At 39.6% G+C, this 20,023-nt stretch overlaps 1 protein-coding gene across 1 annotated transcript in view; it reads left to right on the top strand.

Annotated features, from left to right (window-relative positions):
* Positions 1–20,023, top strand: part of meiob (meiosis specific with OB-fold) — a 68,253-nt gene that overhangs the window by 19,756 nt on the left and 28,474 nt on the right. Inside the window, exons 4-9 of the mRNA XM_059979549.1 lie at positions 1,948–2,079; positions 7,283–7,355; positions 16,039–16,234; positions 18,730–18,830; positions 19,593–19,645; positions 19,741–19,836. Coding sequence (XP_059835532.1) covers positions 1,948–2,079; positions 7,283–7,355; positions 16,039–16,234; positions 18,730–18,830; positions 19,593–19,645; positions 19,741–19,836 — 651 coding nt within the window. The remainder of the gene's footprint in view (positions 1–1,947; positions 2,080–7,282; positions 7,356–16,038; positions 16,235–18,729; positions 18,831–19,592; positions 19,646–19,740; positions 19,837–20,023) is intronic.

Below are 20,023 nucleotides of genomic sequence, written 5' to 3'. Positions count from 1 at the left end.
TCATTCCACTCAGTCCTCATTTCACTGAATTCCAAGCCTGACATGACATTGAACTTTTGAAGTTTTATGCCTTAGAAATACATTGTTTTTTATTGATAACTTGTAGTACAGGCAGTCCCTGGGTTACATGCAAGTTCCGTTCCTGAGTCCGTCTTTAAGTCGGATTTGTACGTAAATCGGAACAGGTACATCCCGTATTATTTTGCGTCAGTTAGTCAAACATTTGGCTCAGTATGTGGTATATAGTTTACCTTTCTATGCATATAAAACACTTAAGAAACATATGTATTTTAATAATTAAACCACTGCGTTGCTTAGTAATAATTGTAGCTTTCATTGGGGCAGGGCCTTTCACATGCTCCGTTATTCTCACTTTATCCGTTATCCTTTAAAATTCTTCTGATCGTTGACCGACTGTAGCCTATTGCTTTTCCAATGACCGATGGCATTTCACCTCTTTCCAAACGCTTTATTATTTCCACTTTATTTTCAATCGCGATTGCTTGCCGTCAAAGGAACAGAAATACTGCGGGCAACGGGTCCCAAGCTCCGCCGGCTCCCAAGGTCTGTTGGGTCCTGTTACGAACCCCGTAACTGCGTCACTTACCAGCAAAGATAGAGAGGTCAGTTGAAGTCTGATGGTACTATTTTTAACAGTATTTATTGATGAAATACACAAAAATAATATCAATGCAAACATACAGATAATATACATCGTCAATACTAAATCTAAAAGCGCGGGTATAATAATAATCAATAAGGAATAGCTCTATCGTTGTCTAGGGGATAATGTATTGTCCAATGGAAGTATAAAAGTCACTCAAGTTCATTCAAACTGCAGGCTGCAGCCTTTGGTTGGAGTCAAGAGAGAGAGTTTAAACTTGCCCATTCCTTTTGTGATGTCAATCCTTCGAGAGTCGGTGGGGGCTGATTTCCCCTTTGTGTTAGCTAAAGCCATTCTTCCATGGCAAGACCCACCAATTCCGAGGCAAATGGAAAAGGACGCACATGGGCTTTTCTACCGGCTTTCGCTGTTACGCTGTTGTAGGAGTTCTAGAGTTTCTTCAGGTGCGTCTAAAAGGGCGGTTCCCCAGACCCTCTTTTATCCCCACTCACGGGGTCTCAGATGTCAATCAGGGTGGAATGATGCCATCCCCCAACCAGCCCACGTTGCCTGAGGGCTTCCACGAAGCACAGTACTCAATACACAATTCCGTCTCCAAGAGACAATGACCTTTTCCGTGGCTTTGTATCACTGAAGGCCAGGACATTCCAAATGTCTCTCTCTCATTTCCTGGGTCTCCTGCCCTGACTTAGTAGCGATCTTGCGATTCTCAAAAAGGAGTGGGGGGGGGGGGGGGCACAGGCGTAACAGTCCTTAGGACCACTGCACTGAGACAGGCTAAATGGGACAAGTGGGAATCATCCACAATATTCCACGTGGGAATTTAAACTGGAGGTGCCACTGTTTCTTTTTACGAGGTCGAGTTACAAGCTCGACATCAACCCAGCATGGATGGTACGGGAGTCACTGGATCAACATCAACCCAGCACAGGAGCGGTCTGTCACTGGATCGAACTCAGATACCTCTGTTCTGGAGCCCAGCGCTGATCTCACTACGCCACCAGCCGACCGGAACGGGGTTGGGGGGGGAGGGCTGGGTCAGCGTGAATCTTACTAAGAAAAATTTAAGCCAAATACAAAGTTAAACACTCAGCACAATGTCAACGGCAACGACTTAAAATGGCGGACAGCGTAACGATCTGACTTAAAATGGCAGACGGCGTCGTGATCTGACTTAAAATGGCAGAGGGCGTTCTGCCTCAGTTCGTAAGTATGAGTTGTCCGTAAGTAGGACGTTTTAACTCAGGGACTACCTATATTACAAATATTTATCTTAAACCACAAAGAAATACAATTTGACTTTTTTTTGGTTTTTTTTTTAGACATTGGAACAGAAAGATACACTTTCACTTTCACAATACGAGATGCTCCAAATAATTTCATCAATGTAGTTTCTTGGGGGAGAGAAGAATATGTGAGAAGTCTATCAAACAGTTTCAGAATTGGGGATTGTGGTATGTTTAATTTGCTTAATTATTGATAAATAGAAACATTTAAAACATTTTGTATCTAATGTACTTGCTACTTATCGATAATCCATGTGCCTGTTGGCTCTTCCATAAATTATTTCTTTAAGGTACTCTCATAATCAAATATTGTAACTTTTGCCAACTTAATCTGTAAACTCTTCCTGAAACCAACATACTCAAAGGATATTTTAAGTTTAAGTAAATTCAACATCAAAGACAAATATAACAATATTGAAAAAATCATGAGATAAAATATTTGATGGAAAACACAGAACTCACACCAATCGGAAAGTATATATTTTATCAGTTGCTATGTTCATAATGACTATTATAATGCTACAACATAGAATGCTGTGATATCTACATCTTCTTCATATTATAGCTAGGTCTTATAATATGAAGATACGGAGAATATTACATAATTTATTGAGAGACCAATAAAATTAATTGTGATTACTTGCATGATTATAGAAGAATTCTGAATTGCAGATTTGATACAGAAACAATATTTTTGAAATATGCAGAATAATGGGAAGTTGGACATAAGGAGTAGGATGGATAGAGAGGGCGAAGGCGCAGGGAATGCAGGAAGAAGTGGGGCAGAAAGAAAGAGGAGCTTGTCTAGAGAGGGGAAAGGGTAAAGTGTGTTAACGAAGAGGAGAGGCAGATGGATGCCAGAATAGAAAGGACAAGAAAAAGAGGGGAGACTGAAGAAGTAACGGTAGAGGGGACAGGTGAAGACTGGAGAAAAGAGAGAGGAGAGAATGAGAGAAACATTTTATTTGTTCAGTTATTTTATCCCTCTTTTGACATTTCAAATGTCTTAACACAACATACTCCTTGGGCTGAATATTAGCCCTCAAATGGGTAAGATGTAGTAAGTTTGAAGTCACCATTCAAAAAATTTGGACTATGATCCAATCCACCCACTCTGGGTTTAAAGAATGCAAGATAAGACATGGGCAAACAATTTAGTAAGCAATTTGATAAATAAAGTATCTTAATAAGCAACCTGTAATTTAACATGAAGGCAAAAGAGACAGAATGTGCTGGAGTCTAAGCAAAAAAGAACAGTGCTGAAAGAGCTCTGCAGATCAAGCAGCATCTGTGAAGGCAAAACGTACATGGCAATGTTTCAGATCAAAACTCTCCATTAGGACTGGAAGTGAACAGGAACGTTTCCCTTGTTTTAGTAATACCAAGGGAGAGATAGAGGCTAGTAAGTGATAAATGGAATCAATTAGAGAGAGGATTGTGTGCAGAATCAACCATGTAGTGGGAGAATTTGGTCACTGGTGAATAGTGGCTAGACAATTTTCCCAGGTGAAATAGTTTTATAGTACTACTTGTAGATTAAGAAATATTTTTCTGATTGGTTCTCTTTTCTCCCTGCTAGGTTTGTATTTCTTAGACCTATCCACCCCTCAGTTGATTCCCACCCCCTCCCACCACCACCCCGGTGACAGAGTCCCAGAGTTGTATATAAGGTTATCTGACTAGAAGCTGCTGTGGAATCCTTCACTGTGTCTATCATTCAGGCTAACTTCCGGCCACAGAATCTATCAGGTATAAAAGACACATGAATGCAAAGGTTAAAAAATCCACAGCATATTAGGAAGCACAAATCTCCATATGGATATATTCAAACATCCCAGGATGACTAGCAGTAATTCTTTTTAATGTTCTTTGGGACCTCCTTCTTAAATATGTGACTTTAAAATGTCACTGATTCTTAAAAGATGTGTGTAGGCCTCCGTTAGTCTCGATAGACCATGGATTTGCACCTTGGAAAGTTTCCAGAGTGCAAGCCTGGGCAAGGATTTTTTTTATTGAAGACCGGCAGTTGCCCAAGCTGCAAGTCTCCCCTCTCCACACCACTGATGTTGTCCAAGGGAAGGGCATTAGTCTTAAAAGATATTGTAACTATGTATTTACTAATAAAATCCATGTTTTATTTCTATATAATAAAAATAGAAAATCCTGTAAATATTCAGTAGCGTAGGTAGTAAACATTGTAGGACTGAGATAAGAAGACAATCCTGATGAAGAGTAGAGGGCCTGTAACGTTCTCCTTCGCGTGTCACGAACGCCGAATTTAACGTCGAGATAAACCAGTTAATAAGAACCAGATCGCAGTAAGATTAACCATTTACTGTTCCCTCTTCACATTAACATATGGTGAAAACTGTTGATAAAACAATACAAGATTGATACAGTATTTGTTCCTTCCTTAATATCACATTTCAAGTGTAAATACTTGCAAAGGTGACTATAACTACATTACACTAAGGTGCAGTATACAGGGAGAGTTTACCTGCTCCATTGACTACTTTAAATACACTTCCATGCAAACTATCCGCGACTCTTTAACTAACGAAAGCATAAACATTATCTACCGTCGTTACTTCTAACAGGATCGGCATTAACATCTTAGTTCAATATATCGATTATCTATTAACTTACAGCGTTGCTCTCACTGTGATTTCTCATGCCTGCAAAACAACTTCTGCTCAGGTGAGCCTCGTGGTAAGCCCCCACCCTCGCGCTAATTTCAAACCGGTATTTTCCCACAAGACGCGGCGAAACCAGATGTGACGTCATCGCATGCCGATATATTTTACATGCAATGAATATACTTTAAACACTTCTAATTCTAACTAGAAAATACTATTGAATGAATTACTAAGCGAAAATATTATAAACTAAATAACTGTCGTAAAGACAGCACACTCCCCGCTTGACCTTCGTAAGGTCACAATGAGCAGAGTACAAACTTAGTCTCTTAATCAGTCATTGGGTAGAAGTAGAATAACTTCTGTAACTGGCCTTTGGTAAATTTTCACATAGCCTTGGTCGGTAGTCTTCAATTCAATCTTCCTGACATGTCCATCCTCGCTAGGGAATGTAGCAGTGATTCTGGCCGTTGGCCAGCTGTTGCGGGCGATTTGCTTGTCCCTGAGCAGGACTAAGTCTCCAACTTGAAGATTCCTGTGGGGTTCTGTCCACTTTTGTCTCTGTTGCAACAAAGGTAGATATTTTTGTCTCCAGCGAGGCCAGAACTGATTTGCCAGAGCCTGGACTTGTCTCCATTGCTTTGTGTACAAATCCTTGTCTGAAAAGTCTCCTGGTGGAGGAGGTGCTCCTGCCTTCTGCGTAAGGAGCGTTGATGGCGAAAGTATAAAGGGGTTTTCTGGGTCAGAAGACACAGGTAGGAATGATTGTGCGTTTATAATGGCTGTGACCTCTGCCATTAGGATGCACAGTACCTCGTGGGCCAATCGGGTGCGTTGCTGCATCTCAGGTTTCCTTTTCCGGGTTTTCCGTAAGGACGTGAACCGTTTGACTGCCTGCTCTTTGTTATCTGGTGAGCGCTGGCGTGGTTCTCTGAAAGGCAATGGGGCAACCCCATTATTTGCTTCATCTCTGAAGACCTTGGTGTCTTTGGTTTTTAAAGAAATGGTATCTTGAGCTGATTGTGCAAGTTTGTTTCCGTGCTCGGTTTGAACGAAAACTGACTGACCTAGCGTCTCGTCGGTTACTTTACGCTTGGTAATGTCTTGTTGTGCTTCTTTAGGGTACACCTCAGTGAGGCAGATCTCGGAACAAGAACGGCTTGACTGAGTTTGACCGCAAACTTCTGTACAGTTCGAGCTGACGATTGTTGTCCTGGAGTGAACCTCTCCCTCCCCGCCGTCCTGTTGTGGGGGTAAAGGAGCGTTGTCGGTTCTTCCATTCTTGACTTCATCACGGAGCCGCGAGGGTAAATTTCCTTCCTCGTATGGATGTGATGCAATCGTGACTCTCTGAGGTTCCTCGTAGCTGGGGAAGTTATCGAATACGTATGGAGAGGGGAGACGAGCCTGCCTGTCTATTTGATATTGTACATAGTCGCTTGTGCGTTCCAGTCTGGTCCTTTCTAAAGTAGATCTTACTTCGGTCAGATCACGCGACCCTTCAGCTTCTTCTATGTACTTTGCTTCCGCCATGGCAGCTTCTTCTTCTCTTTCTAGCTGCAGCACTTGCAACTCTGTCGATATTTTTGCCATTTCCAACTGGGTTTCGGCTTCTCTGGCGGCCCTTTCGGCTTCTCTGGCAGCCTTTTCTTTCTGGATTTCGGCTTCTCTGATGGCCTGTTCTTTCTGGATTTCGGCTTCTCTGGCAGCCTTTTCTTTCTGGATTTCGGCTTCTCTGGTGGCCAGTTTCATTTTCAAAACTGCTTCTTGTCTGGCGTAACGCAGTCGCACCTTGGCGGCTTCTGCCTTGGCTCTTGCCTGGGTGGACTTACTTGATGTCGGTTTACTGCCCTTGTCACTGGGCGGCGTCGACTTGATGCTGGATCGAGCTGACATTGCAGCACTTGAAACACCTGATAATGCCGCTTTTTCACTGTAACGTTCTCCTTCGCGTGTCACGAACGCCGAATTTAACGTCGAGATAAACCAGTTAATAAGAACCAGATCGCAGTAAGATTAACCATTTACTGTTCACTCTTCACATTAACATATGGTGAAAACTGTTGATAAAACAATACAAGATTGATACAGTATTTGTTCCTTCCTTAATATCACATTTCAAGTGTAAATACTTGCAAAGGTGACTATAACTACATTACACTAAGGTGCAGTATACAGGGAGAGTTTACCTGCTCCATTGACTACTTTAAATACACTTCCATGCAAACTATCCGCGACTCTTTAACTAACGAAAGCATAAACATTATCTACCGTCGTTACTTCTAACAGGATCGGCATTAACATCTTAGTTCAATATATCGATTATCTATTAACTTACAGCGTTGCTCTCACTGTGATTTCTCATGCCTGCAAAACAACTTCTGCTCAGGTGAGCCTCGTGGTAAGCCCCCACCCTCGCGCTAATTTCAAACCGGTATTTTCCCACAAGACGCGGCGAAACCGGATGTGACGTCATCGCATGCCGATATATTTTACATGCAATGAATATACTTTAAACACTTCTAATTCTAACTAGAAAATACTATTGAATGAATTACTAAGCGAAAATATTATAAACTAAATAACTGTCGTAAAGACAGCACAGGGCCTGAAACACGGTCTCTTTTTCATTCCAAAGGTGTTACCTAATCTGCTGAGTGTTTTTTGGATTTCATGTTTTTATTTTAGATTCAGTGTCTACAGGCTTTTTTTTAAATGGTGATATTTTCTTGTAGTTGTAATTGAAAATCCACTAGTACAGACTAAAGATCCTGAAAAGGAAGAAAGATTCAGCCCATCTACTTCAAGGTATATTAAAGGTGCATCTTAATGTATAAATATAATGTTTGTAATTTGAATTGGTAAATTATTAATGACTTAATATATTTAGTTGTTGGTCATATCTAACTAAAATGCCTACAATGCTTTATCTTCACTATAGACTATGGTGGGTTGCAAGGTGTCTCCAAAAAATTACAACCACCATAATTTTGATCACACACTGAGATGCTGCTGCTTTGGTATAAGATCACAAGAAATGGGAGTAGATTATTTCCTTCACCCTCACCTACTCTGAATTTTAGTAAATATAATAGATTCCTAACCTTGGAACAGCTTTCCCCTACTCACACAATTTCCTTTGCTTCTTTTAATATCCAAAAAACAATTCGGCCTGAGACGTTGACTGTACACTTTTCCATAGATGCTGCCTGGCCTGCTGAGTTCCTCCAACATTTTATGTGTGTTACTTTGATTTCCAGCATCTGTAGATTTTCTCTTGTTTGTGATTGAATTTGTCGTAAGTCTCCACTGTGTCTGTGATTGAAAGTTCCAAAAATTTATTAATTTCTTCTCATCTCAGTTCTGAAAGAATTGTTCCTTATTTTGAGACCATAATTGTGAGTTCCATACATCACAGCCTTGGGAAATATTTTTCTAGCATCTGTTAAATCCTTTAAGAATTTTAGTCTAGATTCTAAAGAAAAACAATAGGAGATGCTGAAAAACTGAAATAATAACAGAAAATGCAAGAATTTAAAACAGCCAGACTCCATCTGAGGAGAGATGTGGGGCTTCAGATTAATGAACCTGCATCAGAAATTATTTCTGTTGAAATTACTATTTTTGATGAAACATCACTGAGTATTTCCAGCATTTTCTATATTTATAGAAAATATAAGTCCATTCCTCTCAATTCTCTGAGAGAATAATTACCATCCTGGGAATCAGTTGATGAATTTTCAATGAATTTTTGTCAGAAGTGTAAGCCTGGATTGGGAGACCAGATCGATACACAATATTCCACTTACAGGGTTCTATATCATTTCAATAAGATGTCTTTATTTTACACTACAGTGGCTTTGCAGTAAAGGCCAGCATATCATTTTCCTTCCTATTCACTTGTTCCACCTACATGTTTATTTTCCGTGAGTCTGAACACCATCATTTTTCATTCTCATCATTTAAGACTCCTTTTATATATGTTGTTAGGCCAGGTGGATAGCTTCATATATTTTCACATTAATTTACATATTCCATGTGTATTTGCCCTGACACCATGCACTTACCTGGGTGTATACAACTGCATTTAACCCAACCTCTCCCAAACAGAGCAACCTATTTTGATCAGAAATGCTTATGCTGTGGTATAGAATCTAAAGAATGCATTGCAAAAATTCAAATACAGTTCAGCACCTCCTATTTTCTTCCCCAAAAGGACTGAATTGGCTGTGTCATAAAAGCAACATCTCTTTTAAAATTCCTTTCACAGCTGTGGACCATTCTAACCAGTAAATAATACCTCATTCCTCCTGTACCATTGGGTCAGGCTGTTGCAATTCTTTGGCCACTGCCACCTCGCAGCACCTCAGGTAAAAAGGCAGAGGCACTAAATAAGGGCTTATTTGTGATGTCCGCGTTTCATGAACAAAGTGAAATACTTAAATGATTCAGTGATCCTTATCCTGCAGAACTAGTTATCTAAGTAGGGAGTAATAATACTGTAGAGTGGCAGGTTTATGCGGCTGTCATTACTGGTGTCTTAGGGCTCCTGCAACATGAGTTTGATCCTGAATTAGAATTTGATCCTGACCTTGAGTTTTGTCCATGTGACGTTCTCTGCATATTCTCTTTGAGGTGGCATGCTGTGGTCTCCTCCCACACCCCAAAGGTTTACCACTATGTTAATTAATTACCAGAAATTACCTGTTAGTATAGTGTAACAAAAATATCAGAAAAGAATTGATGACCTTGTGAAAGAAAGTAAGTTGAAGGGAAAAAAGGAAGGATTGCTCTTCTGTGGGCTGGATGAATGGCTCTCTTTGATATTGTCATGAGAAAAAATGGTTTCTTATTCAACTGTGTCTGTTCCAGCTTTCTCAATCTAGGCTTCCATTTTCCTCAATAGTATGTTTGCTTGGTTAAGAAAAATATTTTTCTTGAAGCTTAAGCTGGGACGATGATCCACTTTGATATCCACAATAAATGAGCGGAAATCAGTATAGTGCATTGCCAATCATTATTTTCCGAAGGGGATGCAAAATCTGTTTGACTGGACCAGCAACGTACATTCCATAATACTACAAGACCATAAGACATAGATGCAGAATTAGGCCATTTGGCCCATCGAATCCACTCTGCCATTCAATCATGGCTAATCCTTTTTTCTCCACCTTAGCCCTACTCTCAACCTCTCCCTGTAATCTTTGTTACAATGTCCAATCAAGAACCTATCAAGCTCTGCCTTAAGTACACTCAACTCTCTGATTTAAATGGATGCCCCCCTGCCTTGAGACTGTGTCCTCTTGTCCTAGACTCTCCCACCTTGGGAAACATCCTTTCCACATCTACTCTATGTAAGCCTTTCAACATTTGGAAGGTTTCAATGAAATCCCCCCCGTATCCTTCTGAATTCCAGTGAGTACAGACCCAGAGCTACCAAATATTCCTCATATGATAACCCTTTCATTCCAGGAATCATCCTTGTGAACCTTCTCTGAACACTCTCTAATGCTTTTCTTAGATGAGGAGCCCAAAACTGTTCACAATACTCAAGGTGAGGCCTCACCAGTACCTTATAAAGCCTCAGCATCACATCCCTGCTCTTGTATTCTCAACCTATTGAAATGAATGCTAACATTACATTTGCCTTCCTCATTACCGACTCTACCTGCAAGTTAACTTTTAGGTTGTTCTGCACAAAGACTCACAAGTCCCTTTGCATCTCAGATTTTTGGATTTTTCTCCCTGTTTAGAAAATAGTCTGCACATTTATTTCTTCTACCAAGTGCATGACTACTGTATGCATTTTCCAATGTTGTATTTCATTTACAACTCTCTTGCCCATTCTCCTAATCTGTCTAAGTCCTTCTACAAACTGTCTGATTCCTCAACACTACCTACCCCTCCACCAATCTTTGTATCAACTGCAAACTTGGCAACAAAGCCATCTATTCCATCATCAAAATCATTGATATACAGCATAAAAAGAAGCAGTCTCAACACCGACCCCTGCAGACCACCACTACTCACTGGCAGCCAACCAGAGAAGGATCCTTTTATTCCCATTCACTGCCTCCTACCAATCAGTTAATGCTCTAACCATGCCAGTAAACTTCCTGTGTTAATGTGCCAGCAGCAATAGGCTACGGACTCAGTTTTAATGTTAAACAACTATATTCAGTATCTACCCAAAATACAGACAATTAAACAAATTACTCCCCTAAACAAAAATTAAAAGTGCTCTGCATTTTGTAGCTCACAAACGGTGTCAGGTTTGGGAACAGTCCTTCTCAAACCTTACTCAAACACAGTCCTAGAAATGGTAATCCAGATGATTACAGAAATCCACGGAAACAGGTGAGGGAAAGAAACTTGTAAACCCACACTAAGATGACACGAGGCGGTAATCACAGAAAATTCCAGACTATCCATGCTTGGAAAACAAGATAGCAGTCACAGCAGATTCCAGACATTGAGTAATGTTCTAAAATCCACCTAGGGATATTACAAGGTGACAGTCATAGAATGAATATTCTTTAACACAAGTGGTAGCCACCTAACACGCCTGAATCCATGTATGGGTTAACAAAAAGTGGTCTCCACAGGAATACTCCAGAAATCCAAGTATGGATCATGTAAAGTGACAGTCACATATCCAATATGCACTGTGTGCCGCTAATTATCACAATCCTCTGGACATGGAGAATGATTAGATTCATCCACTACTGCAGCGAACTCTTCAACTATCTCCACCCAGCTCGCTCTCCCGCTGGTACCTCGCAGTCCGCTGTTCCTTCTCCGCTGAATGTCCCAGAAACCTGTCCCCATCTTGTTATATTGACATCATCCACCCATCCAGGTGCTTAAAATGATGCAGTAAAATAAAAGTTGACACATAACTCCTGTAATAAATTGGTTCTTAAATTTGTAAGCAGCCTCATATGTGGCACTTTGCCAAAGGCCTTCTGAAAGTCCAAATATTCAACATCCACTGCATCCCCTTTATCTATCCTACACATAATCTCCTCAAAGAATTATAACAGATTTGTCAGGCAGGATTTTCCCTTAACGAAAGCATGTTGACCTTGGCCTATCTTGTCCTGTGCCTCCAAGTACTCCATAACCTCATCCTTAACAATTGACTCCAACATCTTCCCAACCACAGAGGTCAGGCTAATTGGTCTATAATTTCCTTTCTGCTGCCTTCCTTTTTTAAAGAGTGGTGTGACATTTGCAGTTTTCCAGTTCTCTGACACCATGCCAGAGTCCAATGATTTTTGAAAGATCATTACTAATACCTTCACAATCTCTACTGCCACCTCTTTCAGAACCCTAGGGCAGTTCATCTGGTCTGGGTGACTTGTGTAACCTTACATTTTTTTCTGCTTTTTGAGCACCTTCTCCCTTGTAATAGTAACTGCACTTCTCTTTCCTCACACCCTGCAACAACTGACACACTGCTAGTGTCTTCCACAGTGAAGTTCATCTGCCATCTCTTTGTCCCCCATTATTATTTCTCTGGCCTCATTTTCTGGTGTTCCTATATCCACTCTCATCTCTTTTATTTTTTACATACTTGAAAAACTTTTCATATTGTTTGCTAGCTTGCTTTCATATTTCATCTTTCCCTCCTAACGATTCTTTTAGTTGTTCTCTATAGGGTTTTAAAAGCTTCCCACTCCTCTGTCTTCCCACTAATTTTTGCTTTGTTGTATGCCCTCTCTTTTGCTTTTACATTAGCTTTGACTTCCTTTGTCAGTCACAGCTATACTATTTTGCCATTTCAGTATTTCTTTGTTTTTGGAATACATCTATCCTGCATCTTCCTCATTTTCCCCAGAAAATCACACCATTGCTGCTCTGCTGTTATCCCTGCTGGCATCTCCTTCCAATCTACTTTGGCCAACTCCTTTCTCATACCATTATAATTTCCTTTACTGTACTGAAATACTGCTCTGTCAGAAGTTACTTTCTCCCTATCAAATTTCAACTTGAACTCAATCATATTGTGATCACTGCCCTCTAAGAGTTCTTTTTACCTTAAGCTCCCTAATCACCTCTGGTTCATTACATAACACACAATTCAGTATAGTGGATCTCCTAGCAGGCTCAATGAAAAACTGCTCTAAAAAGCCACCTCATAGGCATTCGACCAACTCACTCTCCTGAGGTCCATTTCCAACCTGATTTTCCCAATCGACCTGTATATTGAAACCTCCCATGACTATCATAACATTACTCTTTTGGCACTCCTTTTCTATTTCTTGTTGAAATCTGTGGTCCACATCCCAGCAACTGTTGGGAGACCTGTATATAACTGCCATCAGGGTCCTTTTACTCTTGCAGTTTCTTAAACAAGGATTCAACATATTCCAATCCTATGTCACATCTTTCTACTGATTTGATGTCATTCTTCACCAGCAGAGCAACACCACCCCTCCTCCCACCCCCCCCCCCCACCCCGCCTACCTTCCTATCCCTCCGATACAACATGTAAGCTTGGACATTCAGCTCCCAACTACAGCCATCTTTCAACCACGATTCAGTCAACAAGACCATCTACCTTATTTCTTATACTCCATACATTGAGATATAACACTTTGTGTGCTGTCTTTGCGACCCTTTTTGCTACTACCTTCCTAATGCACTGATACTCACTCACCCTGCTGGCTGCAATTATGTCCTATCATCTACCTGCCTTTGCTTACAGTCTGACTGCAAGCTATCTTTGCTTTTTTTCTACCATCAATCCTATCATGAGTCCCTTCACTCTAGTTCCCACCGTCCACCAGGTTAATTTAAATCCTCTCCAACAGCTCTGAGAGGCCTGCCCATGAGAATATTAGTTCCCCTTGGGTTCAGGTGCAACCCGTCACTTTTGAACAGGTCATATCTTCCCCAGAAGAGATTTCAATGATCTAAGAACCTGAAGCCCTGCCCCCTGAACCAGCTTCTCAGCCACACATTGATTTGCCAGATCATCCTGTTCTACTCTCACTGGCGCATGGCATAGGCAGCAATCCAGAAATTACTACCCCGGAGATCCTGCTTCTCAGCTTTCTACCTAGCTCTCTAAATTCTCTTTTCAGGACCTCTTCTTTACTATTTCATTGGTACCAATAAGTACCAAGACATCTGGCTGCTCTCCCTCCCTCTCCAAATGTTCTGGACACAATCTGAGATGTCCCTGACCCTGGCACTCGGAAGGAACATACCATCCGTGTGTCTCATTCACATCCACAGAAGCTGCAGTCTGTTTCCCTAATACATTACCACTTCCTTCTTCTCTCACTTCCCCTTCTGCAGAACGGACCCCTGCTCAGTGCTCTGTGGCATTTCCCTGGAAGGTCATCTCCCACTACAGTAGCCAAAGCAGTACACTTATTATTGAGGGGAATGGACACAGGGGTGCTTTGTGCTAACTGCCTATTCACATTTCCATTTCCAGGCAGTCACCCAGCTACTTGCCTCCTGCAACTTCGGGGTAACTACTTCCCTGTAATTCTCATCGATTGCCACCTCACTCTCCCGTACAAGCCGATGGTCATCCAGCTGCTGCTCCAGATCCTTAACATAGTCTTCAAGGAGCTGGATGAACTTCACGCAGATATAGTTCCCTGGGACACTCTGGGTCTCCCAGGACTCCAACATTCAGGATGAAGAACACACAACAGCCATTTATGTTCAAATTATACTTGGGTTGATCATCAAATTTGGTGTAACTCAAATTTGAAATAATGCTGAGAGCAGGTGCCATCAGTTGTGATATAGATGTGTATGTGAAGCTTACAGAAATTAAAGAAATACACATTGTGAGATACTGACTGAAAGTGAAGTGAGAAGAAATAACAAGTCTGATAAGGCCCTAGAAACTACAACTGATATCACTTTCTTATCAGCTGTATGCAACTGAATATTGACTTAACCTTGAGTAAGTTGCATGTGTGACAGTCTTTCAGGTCAAATCATGAAATTTGGCAGGGCCATGTGTCTTGAGTCACAGGCACATTTCCAAAATATCCAAGCAATGATTCGTATATAGTATAGGGGAATCTATCATTAGGAATGATATTGGATGCTCCTAAAACAATGTGGTCATAAGCTCATAGTATAAATCCATGAGCTCTGGTGGTAAATAAAATCTTGACCTAAACCTTTTGCCCCATCCATCTGCTCTGTACCAACCCCTGAGTCCTCACTCCAACCCCAAATCTATCATTCCCCTTTCATGACTTACAGGTAGTTTCCTCATTCCTTCCCTCAACAAATACTGCATTCTATCATATGTGGGGAAGTAAATCCCTCCCTACCACTGAGCACTTCTACAAGGAATGCTGTCATAGGAAAGCAACATGCATCATCACAGACCCTCACCATTCAGTCCATGCTCTCTTCTCACTGCTGCAAACAGGAAGGAAGTACAGGAGTCTTAGGTCCCACACCACAAGGCTCAGGAACAGTTATTACCCATCGGTCATTGGGCTCCTGAACCAGAGTAGATAATTTCACTCACCCCAACACTGAACTGATTTCACAACCTATGGACTCACTTTCAAGGACTCTACAATTCATGTTTTCAATATTTATTATTTATTTATTGTTACTATTTTGCTTTTTTTTTGAATTTGCACAATTTGTTGTTTTTTGCATATTGGTTGCTTGTCCGTCTTGGTGTGCAGTTTTTCATTGATTCTGTTGTGTTTCTTTGTACTTACTGTGAATGCCTGCAAGAAAAAGAAATCTCAGGGTAGCAAACGGTGATATGTATGTACTTTGATAATAAATTTACTTTGAACTTCGAACTTCATTCCCATATAAAATATTGACCTAATTTCACTTTGCCATCTCTCCATGGTGCTTCCTATACTCCGCACTTAGTTCTTCATGTTGGCTATCATACTAATTCACCCCGCTCCTGAACTACTGCTATCTTTGCCCCCTGGCTGTTGCCCAACTTCATGTCATCCTTAATTTGCCAGTTTCCCCCACTCAAGTGCTCTACTTCACAAGACCAGTCTGCCAATGTATAAGTTAAGCTTTAATAGTCTTGTAAGTATATTCCCAAGTCGACTAACCAAGGTCTTGGGCCTTAGCCAGAAGTGAATTATGATTTGGTGAGGCAATAACTTAACAAGTCATTTCACTGTATGCTTCTATGCACGTGTGTTAAATAAGTGGATCTGAAGTCTTTGTGCATTACATTAACATCATTCCGACATACATGACTACAGTTTACTTCATGTGCTTTTGAATATACAATAGTCTCACGTTCATTTAATGGCCATTAAAGTAGTGCTGGAATGTAAAGTTAATCATTTTTCAACAATGGGGTTTTACCGATTTATAACCTGTGTAAGTTAATCAGAATAAACAGAATTGACTTTTCCCAATGCAGTATTATTACAGAATAATTTTGAAATTTATGCTTAGAAGTTCTTTTTTCTCTATAGATAAATATATGACATTAACATTGTTTGTGTTTCATATTTAGTTGCTATAAACTTCTGGTCAGTGAGAACTTTTCAACAGTCAAGATATGTCATGATCTAGAGATTGAAACTAGGCTTCTTGCCTTGTTGCATTTGCCTGTGAAAAACCACCAGGATTACTATTCTCTTGGAGATATCATCCATAATGGGCAAAGCCTAAATGGATGCCTTATCAATATTCTAGCTTCAGTCAGATCGGTGGGTTTCTTGTAACTGAATCAAAACGCCTATATTTTTCTTATGATGTACAGCAGAATAAGTTCACTAATGTGTCATTCCATACAAATTTATTATAAGAAAACTTTGCATTGGAATTCATCACTCCAGTTGACAGTACAAATCATGTGGTTATACTCATAGCAATGTTGTACTTCCCCTTTCATTGATGTCAGTGGTATAAATTTCATAGAAAGAACACTATTTGCTGATGGGTATAGACAGAGAATTTAGCCACAAGCCAGGGATGAACTTCTAGGTGATTTTTTTATAGGTTTGAAACTTAACAAAATTTATGCTGTTTACATTAGTAGCACCCTAGATTAAAAATTCAATCATATAGCACCTTGTTTTTGACCACTATGCAACAACATTTACATGTTTTATGCATTAATGACACAAATACATAAGTTCAATCTGTCACTTCCATGCACTATACACACAAATGCGTATAGGAAACTATTGGAGAATTTAAAGCTGAAAACCTATTTTTCTGGTTTTAAAAGCACGATGAGAATCAGATTTTTGTAGTCCTCTATTTTCTGAAGCAGTTCTGTTTAAAATGGTGTTCAACTATAATTACAGTAGCTACTGCAGTGTGTATCTGTGGTGAACTACATATACCTGTCTGGACACGCCCCCTGCTGACTGCTCCTGTGGCTCCTCCCACAGACCCCTGTATAAAGGCGATCAAGGCCTGAACCCGGCCTCTCAGTCTCCAGGATGTAGTATGGTGATCACTCACTGTTTGTTCCTTCTTCCAGTCAATAAAAGCCGATATCTCGCCTTACGTCTCAGAGTGAGTTATTGATGGTGCATCAATATCTATAGTTTGTGAGCCACCTGTGGACACAGGAAGTTGCTGCAGATTGTGCCTGACTGTAGTGCACATGCTATCTTCAAACTAAAACAGCACCCATAAGCTGTTAGAGAAACTCAGAAAGACAGGCAGCATCTTGGAGAGGACAAAGCAGTCATTTTCAGACCAAGACCTTTCATTAGTCCTGATGAAGGATCTTGGCTTGAAACATTGACTGTTTATTCCCCTCGATAGTTGCTGACTGACTTTTTCAGGTTCTTTAGCACTTTGTATGTTGCTCAGGATTTCTGGCATCTGAAAAATCTCTTGTGTTTTTGATTTTCATATAATTATCTCTTTACTTTGAGTGATTCTTTGATGGTCCTGTTGGAGAAGCATTGGAACAGAGTCGACATTGCCATAAATCATATATAACAGGGGTTTTCACTGCTTGTATCCTCTGATACTAGCAGTGACCCTCATAGTTACTCTCTGCATGTCTTACACCTGAAAACTTCTATAATTAATCACATCATTCCAAGCAGAATTGAACATGGTATCTATTTGATACCTGATTAGCACCCTGTCCAATTTTAGTTTTTATGTCATTGACCTCTATCATTAACCAAGGAATCCATGTACCCCAGGTTAGGAATCCCTGTTATAGAAGAAACGAAAAATGGTCTGGATTCTGTGTTCTTACTATCAATTCACTGAAGAGCAATGTATCTGCAAGGGAGGTTTTCCATTTATGCCATGCTCCAATGACCAAACTAATCCACCTGTAAAAAATCAATGTCACTCTCATGCCATCTCTGCTCATGCCAGCCACCACATCATTTCAAATGGTGGTGATTGATGATCGTATATATCTCATTTTGCTGCACATTGTAGCATTAGGAAGGCTACTGATGCTCTTACTCAAGTAAAAGAGTTTGACTGAACGATGATCAGCAAAGAAAATAATAATTCCCTAAATTTACAGTAATAATATGGTGTATTTGCGTGGTGTTTCATGATCCCCATGAGAACCTAACGTTGGACAATAAGTGCACAACTATAGCAAGAAATTTCTCATGATTGGCATCATGTATTCAAGGAGCTTGCTTGCCTCTTCCATTAGGAAGATACTCGACCTCGTAAGATTCTCCAGCAGATTATTACCCTATAAGTAGGACAGTTAGTGCAGACAACCAAGGACAAATTATGTTTACAATTAACTTCCATTTTTATCCAGATATTATTTTAAGCTACACAGTTATCTGAATGTTTCTCCCAGTTCTAACTAAGCTGTGTTTTGTAGTGTCTAGTTATATTCCTTTTTCAATTGTAACTCTTTCTATGTATCCATGTATACTGTAGCTGCACTTCATAAATCAGAAGAAGTAGCAAAGCGAGAACTCATCCTGTCAACTGTCTCTGAACTAAGGAGCTTGTCAAAGCATATTTATATATCAATAATTAATGTATTTATTACTGTGATATAATAGATTAATCTTGGTTTTAAGCAAAGCCTCAGGAAATATGCTAAAATAAAATCCAATTTAAAGTTGAGATCTTCAATTTAAGTAAGATTGAACCTTCAAAGAATATCATTTTGATATTAATTTCTTGATGTTTATATTGGAGTGTATGACATTATATCAGTTTAACATTTAGCAAAATTCTTTTGTTTAAGGTAGGGGAGCAGAAGCTTTTTACCACAGCTGACAAAAGAAAAGGACAACGTTGTGAAGTAAAACTATTTGATGAAACTGTACCTTCATTCTTAATGAACTGGTCAGTATATATGTAAATGTTTCAGTAAATTTATAAGTTTGAAAGCTTCTAATCTTGAATCATAACAATAATTAGAATGGGTTATAAAATCTATTTCATTTCAGGCTATTAATCTCACAGAGGTGAATACTCTACTATTACTGCTGACAATCATTCAGTATTTATCAACTACTGAAAGTACTTAAAAATTCTTAATTTTCATGTGTGCTTTTGTACTTCTGTCCTACTACATAGTGTTATATAATACCTTATTTGTTCTGTACCTTGTTCTGTGAATACCCTCTCTTAACATCCCTTTGAGGTTGAAAAATCCTTCCCTATAAATTTAATCCTTTGTATTCTCTGCTACTAGCAGTGAACCTCATAGTTACTCTCTGCATGTCTTACAACTGAAAATCTCTATGATTAATCACGTTACTCCAAGCAGAACTGAACATGGTATCTATTTGATACCTGATTAGCACCCTGTCCAATTTTACTATTACTGTGGAGTATTTATGTCTGATTGTTTTGCAGTATTTTTAGTTTTATTTCAAGATTTCTGTACTTTTGATACTTTGTTGCCATACAACATTGAGAATGTTTGTACAATTCCTATTGAACTTAAGAATACTGTGAGAATTTAGGATAATATTTCAAATCACAATATTTAAAATATCAAGCTTAATAGTTCTGGAACATGAAAGAAAACATAGCTTTCACAAATATAAACATTCAGTTACATGTTCAATATCTAAATGACTATATTTGCGATTCTCTCAGCTGGGATAATGAATCTATACAGCTTGCACAGACATGGATGCCCTGGGAAACAGGTACAATATATGCTAATTTGATTGAAGTATATCTACCTTATCCTGCAGAATGCCTTAACACTTTTCATAAGTTAAATGTTCTTTATCTTGTACAGTACTCTTCATAGCTGATGTACGAGTCAACTATGATAATTTTCGCAACAGCATGACTGCCACAGTGATTGCTAAAACTATCATTACAACAAATCCTGGTAAGTATCTTTTTAAAAGCTTTAGTGTCAAAACCAAAAAATTGAGTATCTGAAATCTGCATTGCACAGTTGAAACTGTCCTCATAGACCTTCATTTCCTACCTGCTTTACCCTGTGTCAATGTCCCTAGCATACACAATTTATCATACACAGGAGGAATTAGGCCATTTAAAGGGATTCATTTGGA

The sequence above is a fragment of the Hypanus sabinus genome, chromosome 9 (assembly GCF_030144855.1).
Source record: "Hypanus sabinus isolate sHypSab1 chromosome 9, sHypSab1.hap1, whole genome shotgun sequence".
In the NCBI taxonomy this organism is placed as follows: domain Eukaryota; kingdom Metazoa; phylum Chordata; class Chondrichthyes; order Myliobatiformes; family Dasyatidae; genus Hypanus; species Hypanus sabinus.
This window is presented reverse-complemented; position numbering and strand designations above follow the sequence as displayed.